The sequence below is a fragment of the Trachinotus anak genome, unplaced genomic scaffold, assembly GCF_046630095.1.
Source record: "Trachinotus anak isolate AG129_WGS33_773 ecotype Australia unplaced genomic scaffold, CSIRO_AGI_Tana_v1 ptg000016l, whole genome shotgun sequence".
Classification (NCBI taxonomy): Eukaryota; Metazoa; Chordata; class Actinopteri; order Carangiformes; family Carangidae; genus Trachinotus; species Trachinotus anak.
The window spans coordinates 13,832,368-13,859,272 of NW_027273867.1; the positions used below are offsets into that span (position 1 = coordinate 13,832,368).

General features: G+C 40.3%; 2 protein-coding genes across 6 annotated transcripts in view; one reads left to right on the top strand and one right to left on the bottom strand.

Moving 5' to 3' along the window:
• The first annotated feature begins 2,770 nt into the window (after positions 1-2,770).
• Positions 2,771-7,646, top strand: klhl38a (kelch-like family member 38a). 2 transcript variants are annotated; one of them, XM_071499975.1, is made up of 4 exons: positions 2,771-2,903; positions 4,891-6,247; positions 6,480-6,585; positions 7,221-7,646. In XM_071499975.1, exons 2-4 carry the CDS (start codon positions 4,892-4,894, stop codon positions 7,508-7,510), a joined length of 1,752 nt encoding a protein of 583 aa, XP_071356076.1. In that variant the 5' UTR covers positions 2,771-2,903; position 4,891; the 3' UTR covers positions 7,511-7,646. The 2 variants fall into 2 exon arrangements, with proteins under 2 accessions (XP_071356076.1, XP_071356077.1); XM_071499976.1 differs by lacking the exon at positions 2,771-2,903 and having other exon boundaries at positions 4,720-6,247.
• Positions 7,647-10,911: 3,265 nt separating this feature from the next.
• The window catches only part of spire1a (spire-type actin nucleation factor 1a), a 29,845-nt gene continuing 13,851 nt past the window's right edge, over positions 10,912-26,905 (bottom strand). Inside the window, exons 3-18 of one of the 4 annotated variants that reach the window (XM_071499971.1) lie at positions 25,672-25,941; positions 23,342-23,467; positions 20,813-20,887; positions 20,513-20,677; positions 20,238-20,324; positions 19,881-20,010; positions 17,943-17,990; positions 17,414-17,568; positions 16,898-16,979; positions 16,637-16,779; positions 14,754-14,783; positions 13,631-13,768; positions 13,453-13,523; positions 13,332-13,359; positions 13,010-13,173; positions 12,503-12,906 (exon numbers count right to left, since the gene is read on the bottom strand). In XM_071499971.1, the coding sequence (XP_071356072.1) occupies positions 12,639-12,906; positions 13,010-13,173; positions 13,332-13,359; positions 13,453-13,523; positions 13,631-13,768; positions 14,754-14,783; positions 16,637-16,779; positions 16,898-16,979; positions 17,414-17,568; positions 17,943-17,990; positions 19,881-20,010; positions 20,238-20,324; positions 20,513-20,677; positions 20,813-20,887; positions 23,342-23,467; positions 25,672-25,941 (1,980 nt within the window). In that variant the 3' untranslated portion in view covers positions 12,503-12,638. Of the gene's footprint in view, positions 12,907-13,009; positions 13,174-13,331; positions 13,360-13,452; positions 13,524-13,630; positions 13,769-14,753; positions 14,784-16,636; positions 16,780-16,897; positions 16,980-17,413; positions 17,569-17,942; positions 17,991-19,880; positions 20,011-20,237; positions 20,325-20,512; positions 20,678-20,812; positions 20,888-23,341; positions 23,468-25,671; positions 25,942-26,905 lie in introns of all 4 variants that reach the window. The other 3 variants (XM_071499972.1, XM_071499973.1, XM_071499974.1) reach the window with 3 other exon arrangements.

The following is a 26,905-nucleotide window of genomic DNA, read 5'->3' on the forward strand; positions in this document are numbered from 1 at the left end:
AGCTGCAATGGAGGAGCAAACAAATTAGCAAAATATAAACTAAAACAGTTAAAGTTTTAAAGAGATGAAATTATATTGATATGGAGTAAATCTGGCTTTTGGGGTCCCTGGAGGTCTCTAGGTATGGGGCCCCTTGCCAGTTGCTAAAAGTGAGCTGCTGGGCCCCTGTTAAACAATAACTCTGGTATTATTCTATATTTATCTTACTATGAACAAATCTTTTTAAATGACTGAAGCCAAAAGTGTGTTAGTCTGTCCACAGTCAACTACAACTGGTGTATGGCTCTTACTGCTCATTCCTAAGACCTAAATCTTTAAAAATAGATCACAACTATCCATCCATCTATCCATTTTATCCAGAGCCTGGAGTTCACAGACAACCATCTTGTCTTGGTTTCAAGGTCATGTTTCAAGTTTAACATAATTTCTTCACTTACAACATATCATTCAAAACATAAAAGCATCAAGAAAAAAAAACACAAAAAGTGTAGAAGTGTATGGAAGCATCAAATATTTTACAAAACATATATTAATATTTTCATTTGGCTTTTATAAATTGCCTCCAAAAATTCATTTTAATGTGAAAATCCTGATTTTCTTCTGCACACTTCTGGGCCTGAGCTCTCTGGGTGGATTTAGATAAAAGTCCCAACGCCATTATTATTCAGCGGCAGCTAAATCAGTGAATCAAGACTGTAGGATTTTAAGCCAGTAAGGGAAGTAAAAGCGGAAAATCATAATCTCCACTTTGCACCTCCACGTGCATTTTTTATTTTTAATTTTTTAAAAAACTGTCCGTTGTCAGATTTTCAGCTTGATCCCTGAAGGAGTCTGCAGTGCACCCTATGAGCTCCAAGCATGAAGCTGTCACTTGGTAACTAATAACAGAGTGTAGGATTTCACTGTGTTTCAAAGTCCACCAAAGCTGCGTGTGCTCACATGTCATGATGTTTGAGTTGCTGACAGCTCACTTTCTTGTAGCTATGTCATCCAATCCGTCCACATGTAACTCCAGTTCCTTGTCATATGCCACTAAACAAACATGACAATAATTCATCTCACTGCCTCGGGAGCTGCAAGTTAGAGAGGGGCAGCCCTTAAGAAATGACAACTTAGAGATATGTGCGGTGGAGAAAAGGAGGCTTAAATGCCTCAGGACTATATCTCTCTCTGGAAAATATGAGTGGAAGCATGAGGTTATGACATAAAAGGTTATGACCCCTTAAAATTATGTGACGTCCGCTTGCAATTCCTCATCAGAGGTTGAGGCTACGATATGGATATAAGCTGAGCAGTTTCTCCTCTCAGATTGATTGATTTTTAGAGGCCTGACAAGGTGAAGGAATCCAGTATTTGACAAAAAAGCAAACTTGGAAAAAATAGATGTAATTTTATTAACATATACTGTTAAACATCTCTATTATCTCAAGGCTTTTTTACTACAATTAAATCCTAAAAAATATATGTAAAAAAAAAAAGAAAAGCTATAACAAGAAATTCACTTTGCCAATAGGAAGCTATTTGTTTCAAGACTAGTATCTGTGTCTTGAAAGAAGAAAGAAGTAGGCATGTTGGCATGGTTATAATGAAGAAAAATAAAACCTGATTTTAGAAAATACTTTAATCAAATTGAATTACCTCGGCAACAAGCAGAAATATTCTCACTGCACTGACGTATCTGTTCTGTTCTTTTAAAAACAAGAGTTTAAAGTTATAATCTTTAAATCTATAAATAAGTTCTTCATGAGACCAAACCCTGTTTTTGAACAATCTATGGTCAGTATTTTTAAGCAATTAAGCAAAGCACTGTGTTCGCATTAAAAGCATTCAGCTGGTGAAAAACATTGTTACCACCAGTCATCAAATGAAATAGCACAAAAATCTAAAGGATTACAAATCTGATTATGTAATGCTTTAGTTAACTTACAAGCAAAAATCACATGGTAAGAAGGAGCTTTTGAAGCAATCTTATGACCCCTAATGACCCATTACACTTAATCAGCCAAAGAGTCTCTATACTGTAATATGTCACGTTTATTGGAGTGCTATTTTTTTAATGGAGTATAGTTAATAATATCACAAACCTTAAAATGTGGACACTCAGAAACAAGTTGTTTTTTTTTTTAGGACAAACAGTTTATCTCCACTATATGCAGGATTTAGTGTAATGGGTGTTATTTGGAAACATGACACACACATTACTATTAAAACACAACTAATTGACACCTCACACAGGTGACGAGTCGTAGTAGTAATAGTGGTCATCCCCAGTTTTGCACACTCATGTACCAACACACAAAAACACCACCACACCTTGAGGTAAACTGTTGTCAGATCTTACAGCTGTTTGTCCTGATCAAGCTGGCCCATCAGCGCTGCTCTATATTTACCTTCATCCTGGGTTACACACATAAAGGGAGGAGGAGGAGGAGGAGGAGGGGAGGACTTAAACAGTACAGGAAGATGGACAAGGGTTAGCAGCTCAGGGACATTTTGATTAAACACCAGCCTGGGTGGGCTCGATGGCTGACTCGGGACCCTGTGATGATTCTCCCTCCCCTGGCTATTGTAAACACTCTCTCCACTGGACCCTGGCAGAGCTGTTAAGTCGGCAACTGGGTACCAAACAGCTCTGTGTCACATGAGAGGCCTGGCTGGAGTTGCAGTGGCCCAGGATACTATTCTTAGCTGCAGGAATGTACACAGTGGCCTCATGGCGAGCTCACCAGCGCCTAACTGGAGAGCCTTGTCGTTTCTCTGTGTCATGCTCCTTCTCTCTCCCTGACTACACCACCCACGTTTTCTCTGGACTATATTTTGGCTCTTTTTTGGTTGGTAGTGATACTTTTTCAGACCAGACTGACACGATATTTTGCATCTTACTGATTTTCAGAGGGCAGGAGGTAAGGATTCACTCAGTCACAGATGTTGCTGATGAACTGACAGCAGACTCAGTAGGGAACGCCAACTCATGAGTTTGACCCAAATCTTATTATGTAATGCTTTAGTTAACTTAGGTCAAGTTTTTTTTGCATAATGACAGTATTCTTTAATTTTTTTAATGATAGCAACAAGTAATAAATAAATATACATATGTAGATTGGAGTCAGACACTTCCACTGTGGGATGTGTTTAGGATGTTTTTACTTAATGATAATTAACACTGTGACAGTTTTCCAAAAATTAAATAAAGGATAATCTGATACTAAAAAGTATTTTAAAAAATCACACTGGTTGAATTGTACTTGAATAATGTACAATACATTTTTTTGATGAGTTACTATGCAGTATCCAAATGATTCAAAAGTAATTATGTCTCAAGTCGCTGTTCTCGTTTAAGATCTGAGAGAAAACCAATTGTAGAAAAATGTCACTCACAGCCATTGGCATTTCATAGTATTCAATAATGATTAGAGGTCCAAATATATCAGACAGGCTGGGCCGGTAAGTGGGAGTAAATCAGTGGCTGTCGTGGGAGTGATTAGAAGACTTAGTGTTGCTAATAGCCCAGTGAAATTCCTGCTCTTTAAGCAGCAGGATCATCACAAACCCTTTAACCAGGGAGAGACAGGCTGAGGCTGAGAGAAGAGATATGTTAAAAAAAAAAAAAAAAGGAATGTATAGAAAATAGCTACAGAAACACACAAAGAGAGAAAGGCCCAGTGAGAGAAAGTCAAAGTGATAGAGAGACAAAATACAGATGGTGTGTTGACACAGCTCTGAGAGTGTTAGCAGCGATGGGCAGCTTCGTTACAGAGATGTGGTCTAATGCTACATGGATGCATCAAGATAATTTAGAAGCAGTTTAAAATAGAAATCTGTGAGTCAGTAATTCACATTGAGGACAGCTGCACTGCAGGAGTTTTAAGAGTTTAAGTGCAAGCTAATAAATGAAAGGGTTTACTCACACAGGGATCCACATGGTCCATTTGAGGGCAAAGGTGAAAAAGCCAGATAAAAAGTTAAACAAACAGTGAAACAGTGAAACTGTGTCAGCCTGTTTAATCATCTAATTCTACAGTACATGTTGTGTTGTAGATATAAATTGCTTTAATAGTTAACGTATTCAACTAATCAACTAATCAGTCAGAACTATAATGTCTACATGCCTTGAAAGCATAATGCATTATACATCAAACTGAAATAACGTACCTGCATGGATGAAACACCAGCGATTGCAACTGAATTTACAATGGACTAAAAACATGCCAGCACAAGGTAAAAGCAATGTAGCATTTTGGTAGATTAGGCATTAGGTGGGTTATTGGTGGATGCAAGTATTTTTGTAGAAGCATCACTATCTACTTTTGGATCTTCACAGAGTAGTTTGCTTTGCATCCTCACAGTGAGACTCCAGTCAATCTGCCACCTCAAGAAGTAGTCTGGGACATAACCCCATGTAAAACCACAACTTGTTTTTACACTTTGTTTTTTGTATGAATTAAACAAATTAGATACATTTAGTGAGTTTAGCGTGTTTTAGAAGCACTGGTAAGTGGATTTATTGCCTTTATTTATTACTTTTTCAAGTCTTAATGCTAAGCTAAGCTGTGTCCAAACTGTAGCTTCATGTTTAAATTACAGATATAAGAGGGGAATTGATCTTCTCATCTCACTCACAAACAGCAAATATTTCCCAAAAATATCAAACTAGTCCTTAAATGCAGGTTGATCAGTTCAACTTCAGCAATACTTATAAAACTTTTTTCTTTATAACAACATTCAAGTCAACTTTCTGCGCAGATCATCACCATATTTTAATAGGACAGATTGTCATCAGTACCATGTTTTTGTCAACTGTCTCATTCCCGTGGACAACACAAATGTGACACTATGGTCGTGGACTGATTCCTCCTCTTTTTTACCCTTCTCTTTTTCTGCTTTACACAGAATGGCCTGTAGACCACGAGAAGTTTTCTCTTTCAAAGACTCAGAACTTCCCTCCCACCTGCTCGCCCAGCTCAACATCCTCCGGCAGGAGCGTATCCTGACAGACGTCCTGCTCTGCACCGAGCATCAGGAGATCCCCTGTCACAGGAACGTCTTGGTGTCCAGCAGCCCGTACTTCCGTGCCATGTTCTGCAGCAACTTTCTGGAGAGCAGTCAGGCCCGCGTGAATCTGAAAGGAATCTCTTCAGATGTCATCAGCGGCATTGTGGACTATGTCTACACAGGCTGCATCACTATCACAATGGAGATTGTGCTCCCACTCATGCAGGCAGCATCCATGCTTCACTATGGAGGTCTCTTTGAGGCCTGTTCTTTGTTTTTACAGGAGCAGCTGAGTCCAGAAAACTGTCTCAGCATGATCCGGCTCTCTGAGATCCTTCACTGTGAGAGTTTGAGGGAGAGAGCAAAGGAGATGGCTGTTAGGTTTTTCTCTGATGTGGCTGCAACAGAGGACTTTTGTGAGTTGTCTCTTCCTGAGCTCATGTGTTACCTAGAGGATGACCGACTTTGTGCTGAGGAGGAGCAAGTGTTTGAGACCCTCCTGGCATGGATCCACCATGACCCGTTCTCACGACGTGGTGCAATCCATGATCTCTTCAAGAAAGTCCGTCTTCGCTACATCCATCCAACTTACCTCTTCCAGTTCATTGCCAATGACCCGCTGGTGCAGTCCTCCACACTCTGTACTGAGATAATCGAGTCAGTGCGTCGCCTCATGCTTACAGTCAGTGCTAAGTGTAGTCGTGAGCTCAAGCCACTTTGGACCACTCCACGACGTTACACCTGCAGAGAAACACTGGTGGTGGTTGGAGGACGTAAAAACAATGAACAAACTTCTCGAGAAGCCTTACTATACGATGAAAGGACTCATCGTTGGCAATGGTTGGCCAAGCTCCCTCTGCGGCTCTACAAAGCTGCGTATGTGTGTATTCACAGCATCCTCTATGTGCTTGGCGGACTCAGCCTCTGTATGACATCAGGCGACAGCTCAGTCAGTGCCACAGTCTACACACTCTCCCTTAAAACCAACCAGTGGAGGACTGCTGAGCCCATGTTGGAGCCACGATACGCCCACCAGAGTGTGTCCTATCTGCACTTTATTTTTGTGCTAGGAGGCATTGGGGTAGATAAGAGAATCTCTCAGTCAGTAGAGAGGTATAACAGTATGTTCAATCAATGGGAGGCTATGGCACCGATGCCAACAGCGGTGCTGCATCCAGCTGTTGCAGCCAGTGATCAGAGGATTTATGTTTTCGGAGGGGAGGATGCCATGCAGAACCCTGTTAGGCTGATTCAGGTAGAGACCATTCTTTTTAGGGTCCAAGGAGCAACACTTAAGTGCCAGTAATAGTTGCCATTCAAATACAGGCATGGTCTTAAACAGATTTTATTGTCAGTTTGTGAACAGAAAGTTTAAAAGCAAAAGTTCTTTAGAAACTCTTGGACGTCACAAAGGCATATAGTGAATCACAACTTCTGACACTCTTGAAAAAACAGAGTGACTGTTGATGTTTGTCATGTGTTAACAGGTGTATCACATCTCTCGCAACTTGTGGTCCAGGCTAGAGACGAGGACAGTTAAAAATGTTTGTGCCCCTGCTGCGGTCATAGAGGACAAGATCTACATCATAGGAGGTGAGCTCAGAAGTCGTCGTCCCTAGCGTTTAAATAGTTTCATGATAGAGATATAGCCATTAACATCTTTAAAGTACGTGTTGATTTTACTGATTTTTTTAAATCATGTAGGACTTGCATCATCAAAGGCCAAGGCTGGGATTATCTTTCTAATTGTTAACAATTCCTAGCAAACCAACAATGTGTTAGTCTGTCTCTTGATACACTCTGACTTCCTTCCTTTGTAGCTTTCAGCCCAGAGCCCATTGCTTTTTACGGCAGACATAAAGATATAAATGCAATCAAATCATAAAATACTGATGATGGATATATGGTTTTATTTTTTTAAAAGTCTAAATAATTTCCTAAAACAGTTAATCACCATTTTTTTTTGCAAACATTACTCAAAGAAGAGTAAATGGTGCATTTGTTGGGGGACTATTTTCAGCAGTGAATTAATACATATTTTGTTCTCTAGTGAGTATTTCCAGTAGCACTACAGTGTGTGGGGGGGTTTAACTGAAATTAACTGAAGTGCCAATATTAAATGTAATGATGACACCCTCACTGATGTGTTTTTAATAGTTTTTATAGCTTTTCATGTTATTTGTTGACAATAAGAAATATATCACCAGCCTGAACATTTTAATTTCCAGGGTACACCAGGCGAATGATAGCCTACGACACCAAAGCCAACAAATTTGTCAAATGTGAGAATCTAAAGGAGCGAAGGATGCATCACAGCGCTACGGTCATCAACAACAAGCTTTATGTCACTGGTGGACGCATCCTCAACAGCCACGATGTCATTGAGGACTCAGACTGCTTCGAGTGTTACGACCCAAAGACAGACATTTGGACTTCGAAAGGCTCTTTACCATACAAGTTATTTGACCATGGCTCTCTACCACTTGTCTGTGTTTCCAACAGACCCAACCCACCCTGATCTATCATCTAGTCTGCCACCTTTGGCGAATGCTTAGCTGCATGTTCTTCACCTCGCCTTTGCCATGATTTATTGGCCTCTAACTATACAAATGGGAAACCATTTCAAACTGACTGCATTCCTTCACGCAGCTCAGTCTCTGCCACAACTTAGCGGCATGTTAAGCCAGGCTGACTTTAATGTGAATCAAAGGAAAGCTCAGCTGACACGCAGAGGTGTCATGTCTAAGACACCTGAGGTGGAACTGAGCTGAGAACCCCAGAGATGACAAGAGGCAGTCACACTTGCACAACAAGCAGCTGTTCAGACACCTACGTAATAGAAAAAGCTCTTTCTGCAGATGGCTTCACTTGTTTGATGTCAGCTAAATGTGTTAATGTTTTAATTTCCCAGACATTTATACACAGCCTATCACTTTGCCTGGCAGCTGCAGATGACTTCTCTGTAACAATTAAATACACAGGGAATTACATGTACGGCTGTGTTAAATCCATGAGGTCTGTCTGTTGTGTAAAACTGAAAGTGTTAGATTATACAGCTGATGTAGCTGCACTTTATAGAAAATACATTCCTCCGTGACCCAGAGGCTTCAAACAGAGTGCACTTGATGATGAGAACAGTTGTGACAGCCCATGGACAAGCTCCCTCGGCGAAGCCCGGTAGTCTATCATGGTTGCTGAAATGTTGCTAAGAAGAACAGTATTACTGAAATGACATTATCTGGGCCAACATTATTCCAGTTTTGTTGGCTCGTTCCATGACTTTGAGAATTATTCCTGCAACCCCCAACAAAGCATGTTTTGTGTAGCATTTTATAAAAGTCTTGCTTTAAACTCACAGTTCCAGAGGTAGAATAAAAAGAAGTGATGTCTCAGATGAGTGAAAGCGCTGTAAAGACAAATGACTGTGTTTTCTTCAATGTTGGTTTAGATTTAATTTCATGATGTACAATTGTTTGATAAAGAAAAGGGATTCAAAGGCAGCTATGCTGATGTGAGGATATGTGACAATGCTGCCTTTGAATACAAGTGCCTGGTGGGGATGCAGTGACCTGCTAAGCACAACTATGACTGGAAATGGTTTCGGGGAGATTGTCCACCTACAATGGGCTCATGTTGACACATGTGTAACCTGCAGGTGGCTGCTCACATGCACGTTCACTTATCTGAAACCCGTCTTCCATTTGTTCGAAAACAACGAATGTATGATAAAAATGCAGTACAGACTGTTTGAGACTGTTTGAGACATGTCTTACCATTACTTCGGCCAATGTCTTCATCCTGTTACCCTCTTGACCCTTATGGAGCATACATTCACTGCTGTACTTAATCAGCAGGTGGCGGTTGCCATGGTAATCCTGTTATCATCCCAACGGATCATTTGTGGCGTGCATCCCTGTAGTGAGTCTTTCTATTTAAGACCGCATCACTGATCAGCTGCATGATGCACAACGTACTGCTGTTACTTGCACAATTGAAAGACCTTTCTTTCTTTTTTCTTTACAGTCTATCCTTTCTTATTGTGCAACATGGTTACATGTTGGTTATTGACTTATCCTGTGTATAAATTGGTTCTTAAAAGAACAGCTGAATTTTTTTTTTTTTTTTACAGTACGTGCTGACACAACAAAGCAAATGCTGTTTTTAATTTATTGCTTTGAATCTATCTATATACAAGAATGTGTATTTGAGTCTGTGCATTCTGCTTGCTGGTCTTTAGTTGTACTTGGTGCAGACTTAAATGGTCCTCCATTTGTCTGCAGACTGGCTGAGTCATGTTCCCATCATACACGAGGGAACATTGTCAACGGGGACACAGAAACATGTTCACTGGCAATCAGGCTCTCCATACATCATTAGGTAACAGTGCACCATCCAAAAAAATACTGCATTATATTTAACTCTGGTGCAATATTTTAAGAATTATGATGGGAAGCTAAGACCTAAAACCTTACAAATTTGAACTGCATCAAGATAATTTGCCATCAGCTCAGATGTCAGCGTCATATCCTCCACTCAGTTAGACAGAGCAGCATTTAAGTACAACACCCCATGAAACTTTTTATTGAGCTGCTGCTAAAGACACAGCCTATTCAGACTTTTTATTGACTGTGTGTTTGCTTGCTGTCGTTCCATAGAAACCAGTGTGTGAGGGTCACCCTTCAGAGGGGCTGTGGCCTGGCAGGTTATTTTCAGTGTCTGTTACTAACCCATTAAGGGATAGCATTTCACTGCTTGCCAACACTGTGTGTCAGCTTATACACACACACACACAATTGTGGTTAAGTGACCTATATGCATATATAAGAGCAGCAAGCAAGCATCAGCACACACATATGTCCACCACTATAAAGCTCATGCTGTATAACCCTTGCAGATTTTCAAACAGGCTCTTACTGTATTTACTTTTGAACTTTTCACCTAAATCTAAATAACCTTCTGGACAGTGTCATTAAGTAATGAAAACTATAATCAATCACTGAGATCCCACTCCTCTGTCTTGAACAGCTTTTTCAAGAATCTTTAGTTCCTGATTGTAAAACCAGATCTTGGTTTGAGAGAAACGTCACAACCTGGGGCACCTGCTTTCAGCTTGGAGTAATCTTGAATACTAATTGAGGGGTTTCCCTGCTATGTCACATGACAGGGCCCTTTGCCAGCCTGTAATGTTACTCCCCTCTGTGTCAATGTGATGGACAGGGGGTTTAAGAAGGTTTACACCTTTACAGCCAGGGATGGTTTAGAAATGCTAGGAAACGCTGCCATCTGTGTGCTACCTAAGTCCCACTAAGATCAGTTAAGCACATTGCCCATCTCACTTTTTGAGCATTAATGCTAAAATGCCTGTACAGACATATCATCTCAAACTCTCAGTACTCTTAAAATGCAAATAATGCTTGAAGATTAAGAGTTAAAGTAAATAGATATTTACAGTTTTGACACAATAAAGCAACAGAATCACATTGATTATGGCCTCTTTCATTTATTTTTAATATCAGAGAGAAACTACATAAAAATCAAGAAACCAAGTAAAGGAATGAAAACTGAGGTAAGTGAAGATCTCCAGGTAGCCCATGTAAAGTATTTCATTCTTTTGCAACAGGTCACTTGCAAAGAGAGCGTTTGTATGACAACACTTTGTTATGTTTCATAAGCCTATCAGCCCATTTAAATACATATATTTTGAATGTGGAAAAGTGATGCAGCTAAAAATGCCTGCAACACACATCTTCTACCACACGATGTCCCTCAGGAAACAGGGTGATGTAAAAGATTTCCTTACATCGCCCTCTGCTGACTGATATGACTTGACTGCACTTGAGTGCTGTCGTACTGTACATTTGTAAAAATCCATTTCAACACCAAGCTTGACATCCTGTAATAGGATAACTGAGTCAAACATAAGAATCATGATTTTATTAGAGTTTCTTTGATAAAAACAAATAGATCACAATACAGCATGCACACATTCCTTACAGAGGTCTAAAATAAAATTGCTCAGATGTTCTATGTAATGGCATTATTATGACAGGCTGGTTAGGCTTTGTGTCCATTTGTTAACAACTGTTACAAAACACACTATATGAACATGAGATGTTTATGTGTGTATGTGTATGTATATGTGTATATATGAGTGAGACTATGTTTTGTGAAGGATAAAATGTTCATAAAGCATATTCAATGACAGCCATACACTTAAAAATGCCTACAATCAAATCAGTGGAGTGTTTTGTCTAAGCCATTATTCTTCCTTTCCAATAACCCACTGCCATTCACACACATTTTCATTCATGAGGAACCCTGGGAAATGGCACTATGGATGCCCAAGAGGTGAAAAACAAAGATTTTGATAATTATTATTAATTAAGACAAAAACCCAACATAAACAATTAATTGGTCCAATAAAAGTGCTATTTGCAATTTAGAGGAGTATTTTAACACTGAGGAGTTTATAAACTATACAATAGAAATAAAATCTTACTATTACATTGACACAAACATAATAACAATAATAATAAAGGTCTCAGAGAAGAATTTCAAATAAAGAAACTCCAGAGGCAGAAATCTTAAAACATGGTAAAATTATACTTAGTTCAGTTTTTTATATTAAATTTAAATTTGGAACAGTTAAGATATACAGCATGTACACATTCATAGCCCACATTTCTGTGCTTCTATTGCCCAGCTTGGAACATGAAAGGGCAAGAACCCAAGCCTTGGATTACCCTAAATGTACCCCCACTGAGTTTATCACACATATGTACAACAGGTCCATAACTACAAAGGCATTTAAAGGAAAAAATTACATTTTGGCACCAGGCACAGAATTGAATATACATTATAACTAAAAGCTAAACCCCACCCAGAAATATAAACTGATCATTCTCATGCCCTCAACATGTTCTGTAATAATAGTAAATATGCATTTAAACTGGCAAAAAAAGATGAATGATGTAACATTTGGCATAATTGTTGCTGGAAGAATAAAGGAGGGGCAGGGGGCTGGCTGAGATCAAGCCCAGCAGACCTGACAGGAGGCTCTACAGTGCATTTCTGTCAAAAAGACAATCGGTTGTTCTTCCTGAGTGCTCCAAGTAAACAGGAACTGGAAAACTTGTTGATAGCTAAGATTAGGGCCGGGCTTTGATACTATTTACATGAATCACTGCAGCTTTTGGCTTTCTGAGTCACCTGATCCCACTCTTGAGTCAAATATACATTCTCTTACCTGATTCACAATAGCAACATCAATAGCTCAAAATAACCATTTTACCCACTGTGTCCTGAAGACCACTGCCACTGATAGAAACATGGCTGTCCATCATTATCTGGCAGCTACTGCAGAGTCCTGACTAGTCATGGCCAATCATAGCGTGCCATCTTTTCCTGAGAGGGGGGAAAGGTACAAAAACCTTCACTACCTTTGGGGTGGGACGGCCTGGCTTCATGGTCACTTCAGATTTTTTGAAAATCACCATTTAACTGGAGTTAAATGCAGTTTACGGTTCACCATAAGCTACAGTGAACTAGTCCGTGCCAAAACTACATTAAGAGAGGAATTCTTTTTTGTTTTTTCATTGATCGAATGAGCTCAGCATGAACAAAAGTGCACAGGGTGGTCCTACTTGCTACACCTCATTGATGGTGCGTTCTGACGGCCTGAAGTTGACAGAGTTAGACGACGACATGTAGAAGGATTGGGTTTTGCGATTGAGACGGGCACGCTTGGTGGCCACGCACAGGCTGCGCTTGCTGGAGGAGATGATCTCTGTGATGAACTTTTTGCAGTCTACACAGACCTCCATGGTGACCCAGTCTTCTGTCAGCTCCTTAGGCAGCTCTGGCTCATCCTGTGACAGGCCATCTTTGCTGCTACTGCTTCCGTGCTTGGACAACCTGAGGACAGAGAGACAAAATGAACAACTACCCTCACCAAGCCTGACACTTTACCATATTTTCTCAGTATATAAAAAGAAATGGGAGTTCAACAGTAACATACTTGTAAACGCTCCTGCGTAGGCTGTGTCGGCTCTGTCCAGACCCAAACGGGTGCTTTTCGGGCTCTGCTGGAGCAGACACTCCACTTGCCTCTTCTTTAGCCAAAGCACTGGGACCCAAAGAGTAGATTGGCAAGGTGCAATAAGGCTTAGATGGCAGCCGCATCTGAGGTACAAAGATACACAAAATGATGAAAACCCCTTATTCACTATTTGTAGAAACAGTTTTCATGGATTAGCCAACAGGTGTCCTGAGTGTCAACTTTTACAGAAAAGTGCTCATGAGTGTGTGTGTTAAATATACATCAGTCAACAGCCTCCTACCTTTTTTGAGCACTGGGAACACACTGGCCTGTGAAAGATATAAATGTACTGTTAAGTTAGAGATCACTGAATAGCTGCTCTACTTCAGTTGAGTGGTTCCAGTAAAAGTGATTCAATTTACCTTTTGCAGAACTGGCAGGTGTAGGACCAGGTAAAGAGGGAGAATCTCTTGGTCCGACATGAAAAGCAAAGCTAGAGAGGAGAGAATGAGGTGAGGTAAATGGTATCTGATGCATTTAAATAAGTCAGAAAATATTAGCCTGACTGCAGACAAAATCTACAGGTTGTTTTTTTCCTACCTTTCCTTTCTTGAGGGCGTTGTAGATGTCTTTGTATTGCTGAAACTTCTCCAGCTCTGCCTTGACCAGAACTTGTCTGATGTGCATCACCTCCTCCACCGTCAGAGCCAGACACTCCACTGGGTAGCAGAACTCCTCCTGGAAGAAAAGATTCATCACATTAGCAAACTCCCTTAATGTTCACAGCTCAGCAAACGGACAACCCCAAAACAGAGCAACAGCAAGAAGTGAAGGCATCTGCTGCCAGAGAGACTAACACCATGTGAGTGTAGCAAAACAGTGGCATCCAATCCCACAAAATATAAGCACCCATCGCACACCACTTAACCAAAAGACCAGACATGCAATGAGATGGTGAGGGTGAGAATAGTCCTATACATAAAGGATGCTTCCAATGACAGGACAGTGTGACAATGGACACAAATACAAAGCATCCTGGTGATGTAACACACCCGCCATGTTGGTGGTCCACTGCTTTTGGCAATCAGTTTCCTTTATTCAATTATTCTATTTACTTTATTCCTGACCACAGGTCCAAATTAAAAAATAAACAAAAATGAGACAACAGATAACTGCATTTATAAATTTGGGAGTCATCCAAATCAGCTGGGTGATTTTGATATTTACATCTAACATGTCTTAGTAGAACTACAACCATAACAAGCATGTTCTCCATACAGATAGATGTTTTACAAATCATTATTTCCACCCACCCAAGCAAGTGGACCCCCACCATGTTGCAAGCTGGAGATTTGTGACATAGCTGGAAGCCTTTATTCATCTATCTTTTGTCTCAACTTAATAGGTTAATGCACCCAAGGTCAAACTCAACAGAAGTAAAAAAAATGCTCAGAGATCTTAACTTTAACTAATCATTTACACTCAGGATTACCTGATGTGAGTCTCTGCTGTAAATGTTCTGATTATTTCTCAACTCATCTTATTTTCTTTAAACCTTCCCTGAGGTTTTTTTTAGTATGCCACAGATACAAATGGTTATGACTCAAGGTCCCATTCATCTAAAACAGATCTGCTGAATTACACAGTATTCTGGATGAGTTCCCACATGGTGTTATGAGCTTTTGATGATTCAGTTTGATGATATGCAGTAACAGTGACATACCGTGCCCTGAGCACCACTGGTGGCTTCCACCTGACCAGCAGACAGAGGGAACAGGACATTCAAACAGAAGAAGGACCTTATGTTCCAACAACTTAATCACATACAGTATGTATCATAAAATTTAATACAAGACCTGCATGAGCTTATTAGAGGATATGATGTAACTGTCAGTTACATCATTTTCTCACAGTCACGTTTGTTCGACACTTATAAAACTATTAGAAATCTACAAAAAACACAAGGTTAACTACAGTTTTGGGGGAGTCACAAAAATCTGCATTATAATTCATACATTATTTCATAAACTCTCTCCCTACATGAGCTTATGAGCTGTTGTTTCATTTCATATGTTGCATGAAATTTAATTTGATACCAAACAGAAGCCAGTCTCATGATTGAAAAATCATCTGACAGTGTCATCTCAACAGGAAAACAGTTCACTGAGATGGTAGCCTTTATCTCATGATTTAATTTCTCTGCTCCTTCATGGACACCATGGATCACAGCCGGTGTCTACTAATGGTGCAGAACTACATTTTACACGTCCCTGCTAGTCTTCCCCATAATCGTCTCTCCTGTGTGCCCCCTAACTTGTGTACCTCTTTGCGATAGCTGTGAAGCTATAAAAGGAAAAAAAAACTTAAAAAAAAAACTTCTATAAAAGAAACAAAAAACTTTAAAAAATGGATGGTGATGGATAGACAGGATTTTGACCAAGTTACCTTGGCACTGGGATCCGCCATCAGCTGCAGCATTATTACAAAATAGAAATTGACTGCAAGTAAGTCTTGAGGATAAGGCAGACAACCAATGTAAACACATTAATGAGATATGAGTACCACAAGAGGAGGAGAGCTACAACAAAGATCTTACTGTTTTACATTTACTAGAGAACCTTGACTCCTGGTAACTATGTGAAAGGCGAAGCATGCTTGAGCATGTGCTTGTGTCAAGAAAAGAGAAGAAATGAAAAGAATCATGGCTTCTGGCAAAAGACAGTAAATATTTTCTCTTGACTACCTCAAACAGTCACAAATAAGTTTAATTATTCTCATTTATAAGAGGCCAGACAGGATGTATCAAAGTAATAAAGTTTAAAGTAAAAATGTTAAGTAAATTTACATACAACCAGTGGCACTCAATATTAACTTTCCTCTGGATCATCTTTAAATTAGCAATGCAAGATAAATGGTCACTAGTTTTAAGTAGGAGATAAAAATTTATAATCAAGTTACGCCTGTGAGAACGGTCTGCTCCAGTGTTTCAAGTGAATTCGTCTGATGTGACAACTTTCGGGCCCCTGGTTGGGCGCCAGAGGTCTGCCATTAAACTAGCAAGTGGTGAGAATGAACTAATTCCATCTAAATCCTCCTCGTACAGCGGCCTGTCCTGTGGTTTCAATTACATCCATCAACCTCACTAGAATCATACGACCAGCACAGAGTTACTCACAGAACCAATGACCTCATGGCAAACAAATGACCAGTCACAGGACAGGAGTAAATTCAACAGACGTATATTGTACGTCCAGTGTTGTTGGTAGATGTACCCACATTCATTCAAATTATATGTGATGTCCATGTTTATGACTAAACTCTGCCATTCACATAAATGTAACCACATATATTCTGCTTTGTATTTAGTTATATTTTATCACTGTGCAGACTGCTGTAATCATGACTGACCAGATACGAGGATAATCTTAGTTAAACCAATAAAGAGTGTAATATACCATCTTAGTTTAATAATCTAAGGTGAGTGTACAACTGATGCAGTGAAATCTGTTTTGATGCAATGTGGGAGGTTAAAGATCTGTCATCAACCTTCATTCATTCAGGCCTTGATGGTTAATCCAATAAACATAGTTCAAATAGTGAATGTACCAAAGACTTGGAGCTCTGTTTGGATGGAGGCAAAAAGGGGCGGACACTGGTGGGGGTCTCCTTCTCGATAGAGTGCCGTCTCTGTGGAGACTGACGCTTGTCTGGCTGTGGGGTGGCAGAGACAGGCAGGAACTTTGGAGGAACTAGAGACATGGGTCAAACAGAGGAGTGCATTAAAAGGCAGCTAAAGAGTGAACATCGGCAACCTTCGGCAAAAGGTACAATATAATATGTTACAGTATGTTCAAGGTAACCTCTTACCCTTCTTCCCTATGACAGACTCAGGTGACGTGTCCTCCATCAAAGACGTGGACATACTGGAGCTGCTTCGGGTGGGCTCCTCCTGTCACCCAGAAAATTACACATACTCAATTCAGTCCAATTTCCCTAATAAATATTAACAAGCTGTTTGTCTTCAAGATAATTTCAGCACTACTTTTGAAATGCCTGTTAAAATAAGTGAATTTTAGAAAATTCATGTCTTCGGAAATAACAACAAAAAAAAACACAAATTACCTGTAAACTGATCATTTCTGTGCTATGTGTCTCTTTCAAACCTTTTTGAAAGTTATCTTGCTGTAGGCAGGATAACAGAGTGGCAAAAATATTAGGGTTTAATTGTCTTCTTGTAGAACCAGTTATGCTGCATCAACATGTTTGAAGCTGCTGAATTGAAAAATAACCTTTTTTATGCAATCAAACCATTTAGACTTTCGATCTCAAAGCACTGAGTAAAGCAGTAAAGTGATCATCTTATGAGCACAGCAAACATCTTACATCCGATTCCGAGCTGTCCAGCTCAGCCAGCGTGGGCGCCCTGAGGAGCCTCTTCCTCTGGCTAAGTGGCTGCACTCCACTTTGATTGGGTCCCGTGGTGCCACTGGCCAGAGATTGGGTGCTGCCAGCCAACTTCCTGGGTGCATCAGGAGTGTCTGTAGGTCAGAGATAGAACAGTCAGTCAAGAGGAGAGGATCATAGCTTCTGACAAACTGAAGATGATTTTGGTTTAGTGAATCATAAATCATTGTGAACTTTTTCCTTATCTGAACAGCCGGCCATCATGCCTCCTGTGTAAACTATGGGCGTCTTTGTATTGTAACTATATGATACCACAGAGTCCGTATACGCAGTCCACATGTTGGACAGGACAAAGCCACAGCACATGCCAACGTTACAGATTTTCTCCTCAGTCAAACAAGACTGACAACCCTTACGTGTATTGTGTTACAAAGTTCTTGCCAAAGCAATAGGTCACACCACTAATGCCGATTTTATACCATGAGACACTGCTTCATGTGTACTTTACCTGAGCTTCGGAACAAGTCCTGAGGGGTGCTGATGCTTTTCCCTGCACCTGTAAAGGAGTTATGAGAATACAGCCTTCAGCAGGACCACACGGACATGAATATTTTCATCCCTAACACCAGACTGGTACCACAGGGAGGGCATGACGGCAACAAGCATCTGTCAGACCAGGTGTGAATGAGGGGGCTACACTCACAAATAGATGCTTTGTGCATAGCTGGAAAGCACAGAGGGAGAGGGAAGTGATGGGAAGTGCCGGGAAGTGCCAGGGGAGCAAAGAAAGATGATGAGCCGCAGCACAAAAAAAAAAAAAAAAAAAAAAAAGATTATTCCCGTATGTCCATCTGGATTATGGCCGTCCTGTGAACTGGAGTCCTACATTCAGACGATCATCTGCCATTCAAATATTTATCTGAGGGGGGCTGCTGACACCAGTGTTATGTAATTTTTCATATTCCACAGTGAGAGCGGATTAGGGTGACAAGCAGGGCAGACTGGCTGTAGAGAGACAGTGATGATCTGTAATCTCACGCTACTGGCTCAGGCTCCACGGCGATGCCTCATCAACTAGACCACAGTCACTGTGAGTAGCTACTACCCAGGACATTTCAAACACTGGTATATTTATACCATTCATAACATACCTAAAATACAGAAGTCCTGCTCTTTTGAAGCAGTATGTTTATATTTTGCCTCTAGGCAGGATGACAGTTTCACACTGCTTGACATTAAGCTGCACTGTGCTGATCCCATCCTTTCACCGGGGAGAGTGGGCGTGTGTTATGATACAGCCAGTGAGTGACAGCAGTGTGTCACACACATAATTTCTACGATGGAAGCATGAAAAAAAAAAAAAAAAAAACCACAAGGTGTGTGTGTTTAGATCAGGGAGAAGTGAGAGTGAGCTAACCCTAAAAATAGCCTGGAATGAAACATAAGGAACAACAGCAGGAACACAACAGGTGATGTTCAACTTTACCTGATGAGTCAAAACTGTAAGACATGCTAAGAGGTCGCATGACTGACAGATATGCCCGTGTTTGAAAGAAAGGAAATGGAGGCAAGGAGAAAAAGAAATCCATGAGAGTTAAAATGGATGATGACGTCAATGAATCATCAAGTTTATAAATTGTATCATTCACAAAAATAGAATGTTCCTAAAAATAATATACTCTATATAAAAATCTAAGTTTTCAGAAAGTCCTTCACAAATACTGTACAGCTCATATGTATGATTATGCAACAACTGCTGATTGTTATCCTCCTAAAGCCCTCAACAAAAGGCATCTTGTGTAGAAGCACACTATGGTACTGACTGGCAAAATATTTGATGTTTTTATTTGATTAAAGCCTTTAATGGTTTAAAACATTATCTCTAATTGGCTAATTATGACCACCAGATACCAAAATGACCTCTTATGCACTGCTGGGTTTTATAAGGAAAACCACAAAAGGCAGCATTATATAATAGAATTATATTATTGTAAATGTCAATGGAGTTAAAACCAGAGAATCGTCAGTCCAAGAGAACATTTGTCAGTGAAGACAACGGTAGCAGTGCAGGTCTAACAAACAACTGAAGGCTCACAGCTGCAGTCAGCGTTATCCTTATTTAAACACTTTGACACTCCTGATGAAGTGAACAGATCAATGTTGGAAGAGGGCTGTTAGCGTAATCATGATGGATGCGGTTAGGAATGATTAAGTCATGGTTAATGGTTTTTGTCCTGAGTGGAGGTTCATAAAGAGCAGCAGAGGGTTAACAGCCACACTCACACAGTCAGATTAGAAACAACCGAGGCTTCTCTTCAGATAGAACAAAAAGGTTTAGTTTGAACAAAAAGTACAGTTATTGGAGAGAGTTCTGTCCAGGGGAGTGCTGAACAGTTATATTTATTTATAGGATATAAACATCATCAAGTCTGTATCAATGTCTCACCCAGACGGCTTCTGCGGATCATGTCCGGTGAGACCGGCCTGAGCTTCCTTTCAGCTTTAATGTCCTCGAGCAGTCGCTCATGGAGGCTCCGGGGTCGGGGAGGGTGGGGTTTCAGTTTACGGGCTGAGACCTGCAATGACAAGCAAAGGAGAGAGCACTTGACTGTGAGATTGAGATGACATTTAGCTGATCATTATCATATCAGTCAGTCTCTAAATGTTTTGATCTGACCTGATCTGAGTACTGTGTACTGAATGCTATATACTCTCATACAAACTTATACAAATCTAAGGCTCAATATTGCACCAATGGGGAACCTTCTGACAGATTATTGGCACTATGTTGTGTGCTACTCACAGGATTGAGTGGCGGTCGTGACCTGATGAATTCCAGAATAATTTCATGTGCGCTCTTCTTTAACCTCGGGGGGATGTCTCCATTCACCTGGCATTACAAACACATGCACTCAAGACTATTAACAGACATTTGAGATTTCAATGTTCACACGTAGGAAATAATGCAATAGAATAATCTTTTTGTAATACTTTGATCCTGGCTTTTTACAAACATAAAAACAGCTAAAAAGAAATAAATGCTTATGTTGGGCGTGTGCAGGGCAGTGAAATCCCCACCATGACTTTTCGCAGCTTGTAACGTTTGGAGCGGATGTCGTCCATCAGCATTTCATAGGGCGTGAGCTGGTATTCAATGGGCAGTGGGTTGTACTGGCGTTCCTGAACCTTCTTCAACTTTACACCATTTCTTAGATCTCGCATCACCTGCACCCAGAACCGTGCCTAAAGGGAACAAAAATGATACCTGTTGCAGTTATATTCAGAACACATGCATGCAAAGGTTATGTAACTTCCAACACATGGACACATAGTTAAATCTAGTGGTGCTCAGTGTAGTAAAGCAGTTATTTTTCTTACCCAGTCTGCATTTTGCAGCTCATCTAGGTCTTTAACAGGTTCCTCATGTTTCTCACCTTCCATTTTCCGAAGGTTCTAGACAAGAAAAGGGACAGGAAGGGCATAAAAAGAGGGGGAGGGAAAAGGTAGAAAGAAATTAAAAATTGTTTTCTAAATTATAACATGCTCTAGTTGTACCACTGCATTCCCAGTGCTGCCTGGGATTAAGTAAAGGTCACTGGCAAACTGCCCATATTGTCATAGCAGTCAATTGATCAATGGATGTTGTTTCACATGAGCGTGTCGATATCTTGTCTCATCCTATACTGACAGTGTACGAGAGGGGAAAAAGAGGAAGTCAATAGCCAACTAATAACTGCTATTAATGTGTGTCCGCTGAATCCTCACTGCCAGGCTAGATATTGGAAGTTCTGGGTGACTGTGACTTCAAATGTCAAATCACCCTCCTTACTGACGTACTGGATGTGTACATTTACAGTCTAAGTGAGTTGCATGTGGCAATCCTGGACGTGGCTAACAAGTAGTCTGCTCTGTGTATTTTTAACATGTTGTCCCACTGTCCTTTCGGTTAATTTGTTTTTTTACTGAAGACATTAAAATGTACTGACTGAGGAAAGACAAAGTAGCCACTCAGACTGGAATGAGGGACCCAGTTTGTCTTCATTACAGACACACTCAAACTCTTCTTCATATTTCATAAACAAATCTAAAAAGGCTCTTGTCTCAAGTTCAGTTTAGGTTAATTAAAATAACTGAATCAAACATAACCAATCAAGATCACTCAATGTTAAACTTTTAGATCAAAAGATCCTCTGCTAACAACCATAGCTGCTTTAATACTTATCATCTTTACATCTATTCATACACACCCATGTTTATTGCTGGAACACATTCCTTCTACATAAGTGTAATCGGCTAATCTGCCCGATCCTCTTCTAATAGCTAAATACTGCTGCCAACTTATCCTACACCTTTTTACACATGTAACTTGTCTCTCACTCACACTTTTCATTAAAAAAATAAGGTTTCAGTGTATTTCTAGACAGGCAGGAAAGAGTTGATCTGCACTGCCAGAAAATAGCAAAAACAAGCGCAAGAGAAAATGAAAGAAAGACTATCTGACTAGCCTCTTAATTTGTAAGCATGTGTGGTGTGTGGTAGTGCATGGTTACTTATTAGCAATTATCTGGTAACATTCAGTGCAAAAGGGAATGCAACAGGGCCCCTGTACGCTGGAGGCTCCCTCCTGTAAGCTCCTTAAATTGCTCAAATAATGTAGTGCTTGACTCTATAACCATATGTTACATAAGATTGTTTACATGAGTCGTGCCTCCTGCAGAAGTCACAGCCAGTGTGTACAGCGTACAGTAAAGCTATGTTGTCTGACAAGCTATGTCATGTGGTTGTCTTCTCTACACACTTATTATTGTATGTACAGGAGTTAAATTCCATGTCCATCTCTAATGCATGAGTGAGGGAGGGAAAATGTTTTCCCACAGGCTCTATGATGCATTTAATGTTGTTCATTAAAAATTATGGATTTATCAATATTTTCCGGTGCAAATTTAATACAATAGAACACCTCAGGAATGGTGCAACTGTCATCAGCATGGCGTCTATGCACAACAAATTAAACCTATACACACAAAATATCCACATTACTTTTTCCAGTTTGTACCTTGTACCATTAAATTGCAAAAACAAATTCCAATAACAACATTATTTTCTGAAATTAAGCTATACACTTAACTGTGACATTAATTAAAAAATAGTGAACTCTGGCACATCTTGGTTAACAGTTGCTTAAGAAGCACAATCTCTATGGGGGATCCCTCATTAATCATACTCCATTACTTCAGTACTTATACTTCATTTGCAGGAATCAGTCTGCCAGTTAGCTAGTGTACTGATGCCAGATCAAGTTTGGCTGAGTGCTCAGTTGGCCTGACGAGGAGGTCAAGCAAAGTCTCAATCCTTCCTGACCATCACCACTTTTATGGGCTGTTTTGCTGTTATTGTGCTGTTTCTGGGCACCGCTCTGGTATTTTCTATTCCTGGCAATAGAAATCCTGTTGGCCTAACAGATCCTAATTTAACCACTGATTTCTACACAGCCAATCCGCATACCAAAGCAGAATGGCAAATACCACGGACAAGAGAGTTGGGTACTTTCTCATATCCCTTTGTCTGTGCTGTGCCTTTAAATACACTTTTTCCCTTTGCTTTCCATATTTCGACAGGTTTCTGACGTGCAAATGAGTCAGACATTCTGAGTATGATTCATGGACAAAATTACCTGACTCTGGGAATATGGATGAGTGACAATTATTATAAGCAAGTGTTGAAATAAATCATTCTTTCTTAAAAAGGTGTACAAGACTCACATCATATTAAGTATCAATTATTATGGAAAAAAAAAAAGATTCAAGTGGGCGAGCAGATAGAATTGTTTGTGTTTCTGCTTGACTGTGACTTACACTCATTTGATTTAGCAATACCTCACAGAGGGAGGGTGCTACAGTTTCTTACCTCCTTGGCGCTCTTGATCTTTTCCAGGAAGGTGTGCAGTTCCCTGGTCTCGGCATAGAGAGCCCGACACACAGCCTGGTAATGACTGGGAGCGTCTGATGGGCTGGGCAGGTGGGAAGAACATAGCTAAAGGGGTGAAAAGAAAAGGAATGGGTTACATGTATGTATGTATGTATGTATGTATGTATGGTCACTTATGGAACAAACATTAATTAAACATAGCCAACTTAAAGTACATATTTTAGCATCTTACACACTGGTGCATACAGACATCTCATATAGCTAAAGCAATTATTTATTACAGTTTGAGCCATTTTCAGTCTGCAGTTTTCCCAACATCGCTGTAATCCAAAAACCTTTCCTTTTTGGTATTGTTTTCCTTTTCCCCATTCCATCATTTAGTCAAAAATGTTCTGAAAATATGACCATGTTAGACTCAACTACAAACCTACTACAGGCTTTCATTTCCATCTCTTAAAATCATTGGCTTTCCAACAAACCAAAATAATGTACTAAAAAGAGTAGTCTAAAACCATGCTAGCAGCTCAGGCACAGCTGTGCTTTGGGCAAATGCTAACGTACACGGTCTAACACTCTGATGTTTAGCAGGTATAATGTCTCACTTACTCATCTCAGTTCAGTGTGTTATTAGCGCATTATTAATAAAGTATACCTGAAGCAAATGGCAATATCATTAAATTTTGCAGATAAACTAAATCATTGGTCAAATCAAAATTTTGGCCTGATGATTGTACCAGATGGAAAGTCTGGGAAAAGTGATCGCAATTCATCCTGAGGGAGGTAGGAATGTTTGTGCCAAATTTTATGACATGGACCTGCTTGTCCAGTCGCAGCAACACTGTCTGACAAGCATCACCCAAGCACCTAGATCTGACCCTCACGGTATTTGACAGTGATTGTTATGATACTAAAGGCTGCCTGTCAGAGTAATTGAACAGCTGTCACACTATCTCTAGCAACACAAAGGAAGAAACCAGATGAATGACATATTTGCATGCTCTCTTGATGGGCTTGGCAAGCCACAGGAATGTCTGACTCAACCGAAAGCGTCTTCTTCCTTGTGACTTAAGGGGAACTTCACAGGTAAAATAACACCTGAGCTGGGAGAGTATTTACTGACATGCTAAAAATACCACTGAATCAGTGGTTTCCACTGTTTCTGCTAAAAACAATGATCTTTATCAAGCACAAAAACATATTTATTACAAAATATGAAGGCAGAAGTGTGGGTGAACAACAGTACGTGCCAATGTCACAGTTTGCAGATGTGGTGTCAAACTGATGACTCATTGTGTGTGAAATTTGGGGTGCAATCTTCACCACAAAATAGATTGACAGCTTTGGTAAGAGGATGACAGCTCATGGAGCCACTCCTCAGTTCACTCCATTTCACTAAAACATTGAGAGAACCCATTCAGCACATTCAACGTCTCATTATTCCTGCCTTAGAGAGACGCTTCGCTAGCCACTCCTGTCATCTTTAGTCAGCTTCACATCTCGCCAAACCCTCACCGACCCAACCCACCTCTGTCTGATAGAACAACAGAGTACAAGGAACGAAGGAGGTTGGTCAGGAATGTGCAGTTACCTAATCTAGCCATGTCATACCAACATGTTGCAGGTCACACTCAAGAGAATCATTGTTGGGGGAATTAGAGGCCAGGCTAGACCTACACTGGCCACAAACAGACCTAACATTTGTGTTCTACACCGGGTTCATTATATGGAGGGAACAGGCTGTGAAAGTTTCTAAGCCTATTCCCCAAATACCAGTGTGTTTACATAGCTATAATTACCAGTCTCATATACAGAAGCTACTTAGGGAATTTACAGCGTGACAGCCCCTATCAGGAGAATTTATTTTGGGTTGAGGTGATTATGTTTTGGATGCACTGTTTTGTTAACCTAATGTAAAAATGTGGAAAAAGGGGGAAAAAATACGCGTACATCCAGGCAGTTCAGTTTTCAAACACATGCAGGATAAAAAAGAATCTGCATGTTTAATATGCCTATAGTGACTTCAATAATTCACTGCACCATTTCCATCCATTGTGGATCTTCATCAGCCTGATCCCTAGTTCCATGACTGATTGAAATGCTGCAGGAAATTATTTCAGTGCAAGGATTCCACTTTTGTTTTGCACAGACTTGATGCACCCATGGAGACTGGTGGACAAACTAAACTCTCATTTGCAACCAAATACAAGCAATTTGTCATAACTCACAATCGATGCATTGCGCTTCAGTTTGCATGCAAGGAATTCAGAATGCACCAGGTATATCAGAACACGTGCATCAAAACTACCCACCGTGATGATATCTTGATAGCTGCGAATGCTGCTGACTGTGCCAGTGGTGGTGGCAGAGACGAGCTCCTCTTCCCCCTCCTCTTCCTCGCACTCATCCTCCTCTTCAGTGGCCTCATAGCCCTCGTCAGGACAGGGGTCGCTCTCAGTTTCTTGAATGTTGGTCATCATATCAATCAGATGCTCCAGCGGCGGGCTGAGTTCACGCTCCTCGTTTTCTTTGAGGCCATAGTCCAGAGCTTTGTATATCATGACACCCAGTGAGTCGATAACCTGTGGGAAAAATGACAAAGGGGTGATGCAGATTGTTATTGTGTACTAATCTACAATAGTTTCTTTCAGTTGACAAAAAATGTTGTAGGATTGGTTTCACTTTTTCTAGTCGTAATTATGTTCTCACAGGGGTGAATGTTGAACGTTACATGATGAGTGTTTCAATCTGAATATGAACATGATTATAGCAGTTTTTCACTGCCACACCTGCTCAGCCATATTTTGCTTTCTTTGTTGTTTATTTTGGTGCAGGCATGGTTTTGAGTCAAATAATGAATTCATAAATTTCATTCAGGTACACACACAACCTTAACTGTTCTTCAGCTTGACAAGTAAATATATTTGTTCAAACATTAGGGACTTTTCTAATTTAGCTAGAGTAGTAAAATATTTTTTTGTGCCAACATTATGTTCTTCCCAGACAGTCAATTTTGTGTATATTTTCTCTACCCCTGCTGCTCTATAATTACTGGTACACTAGCACATCCTCTTGGAATGGACCAAATTTCATTGCACCCCTGTCTTAGTTAGATAAACAACTCTTATCCACAGCAAACTCAATTCACCTGAGCAGACAAGAAGACAGTTCGTGTCCTCAAACCAGAGGCAAAACAAGGCCACAGTGTTCCTCCAAACAGCATGATTATTTCCATAATCTGAGGATGATTTCATTTCATCACCGCTTCCCCTCATTAATAAGCAGGGTATGGCCCATCTTTTTTTGCAGCTTGTTACAACTAATGTTAATGTCTCCAACTACCACCAGGCTACTACGAGACAAATTTGTTCTTTCACTGCAGCATGTCCAGTTGGCTCTGCTGCTGATGACAACTTAATCTAACCACAAGTGTTTGGAACCAAGATGAGCTGGAAATTCCTCACAGGACGACAGACCTGAAACAAACTTTGGAAACCTTGTAGGATGGGGACAACTATTTCAATCACAGCTCAGTGATGAAGGAGA

Coding starts and splice junctions, on each gene's coding strand:
- klhl38a (XM_071499975.1), top strand. CDS start 4,892: ATGGCCTGTAGACCACGAGAAGTTTTCTCTTTCAAAGACTCAGAACTT. Junction 6,248..6,479: donor ACCCTGTTAGGCTGATTCAG/GTAGAGACCATT, acceptor ATGTGTTAACAG/GTGTATCACATCTCTCGCAA. Junction 6,586..7,220: donor CAAGATCTACATCATAGGAG/GTGAGCTCAGAA, acceptor TTTAATTTCCAG/GGTACACCAGGCGAATGATA.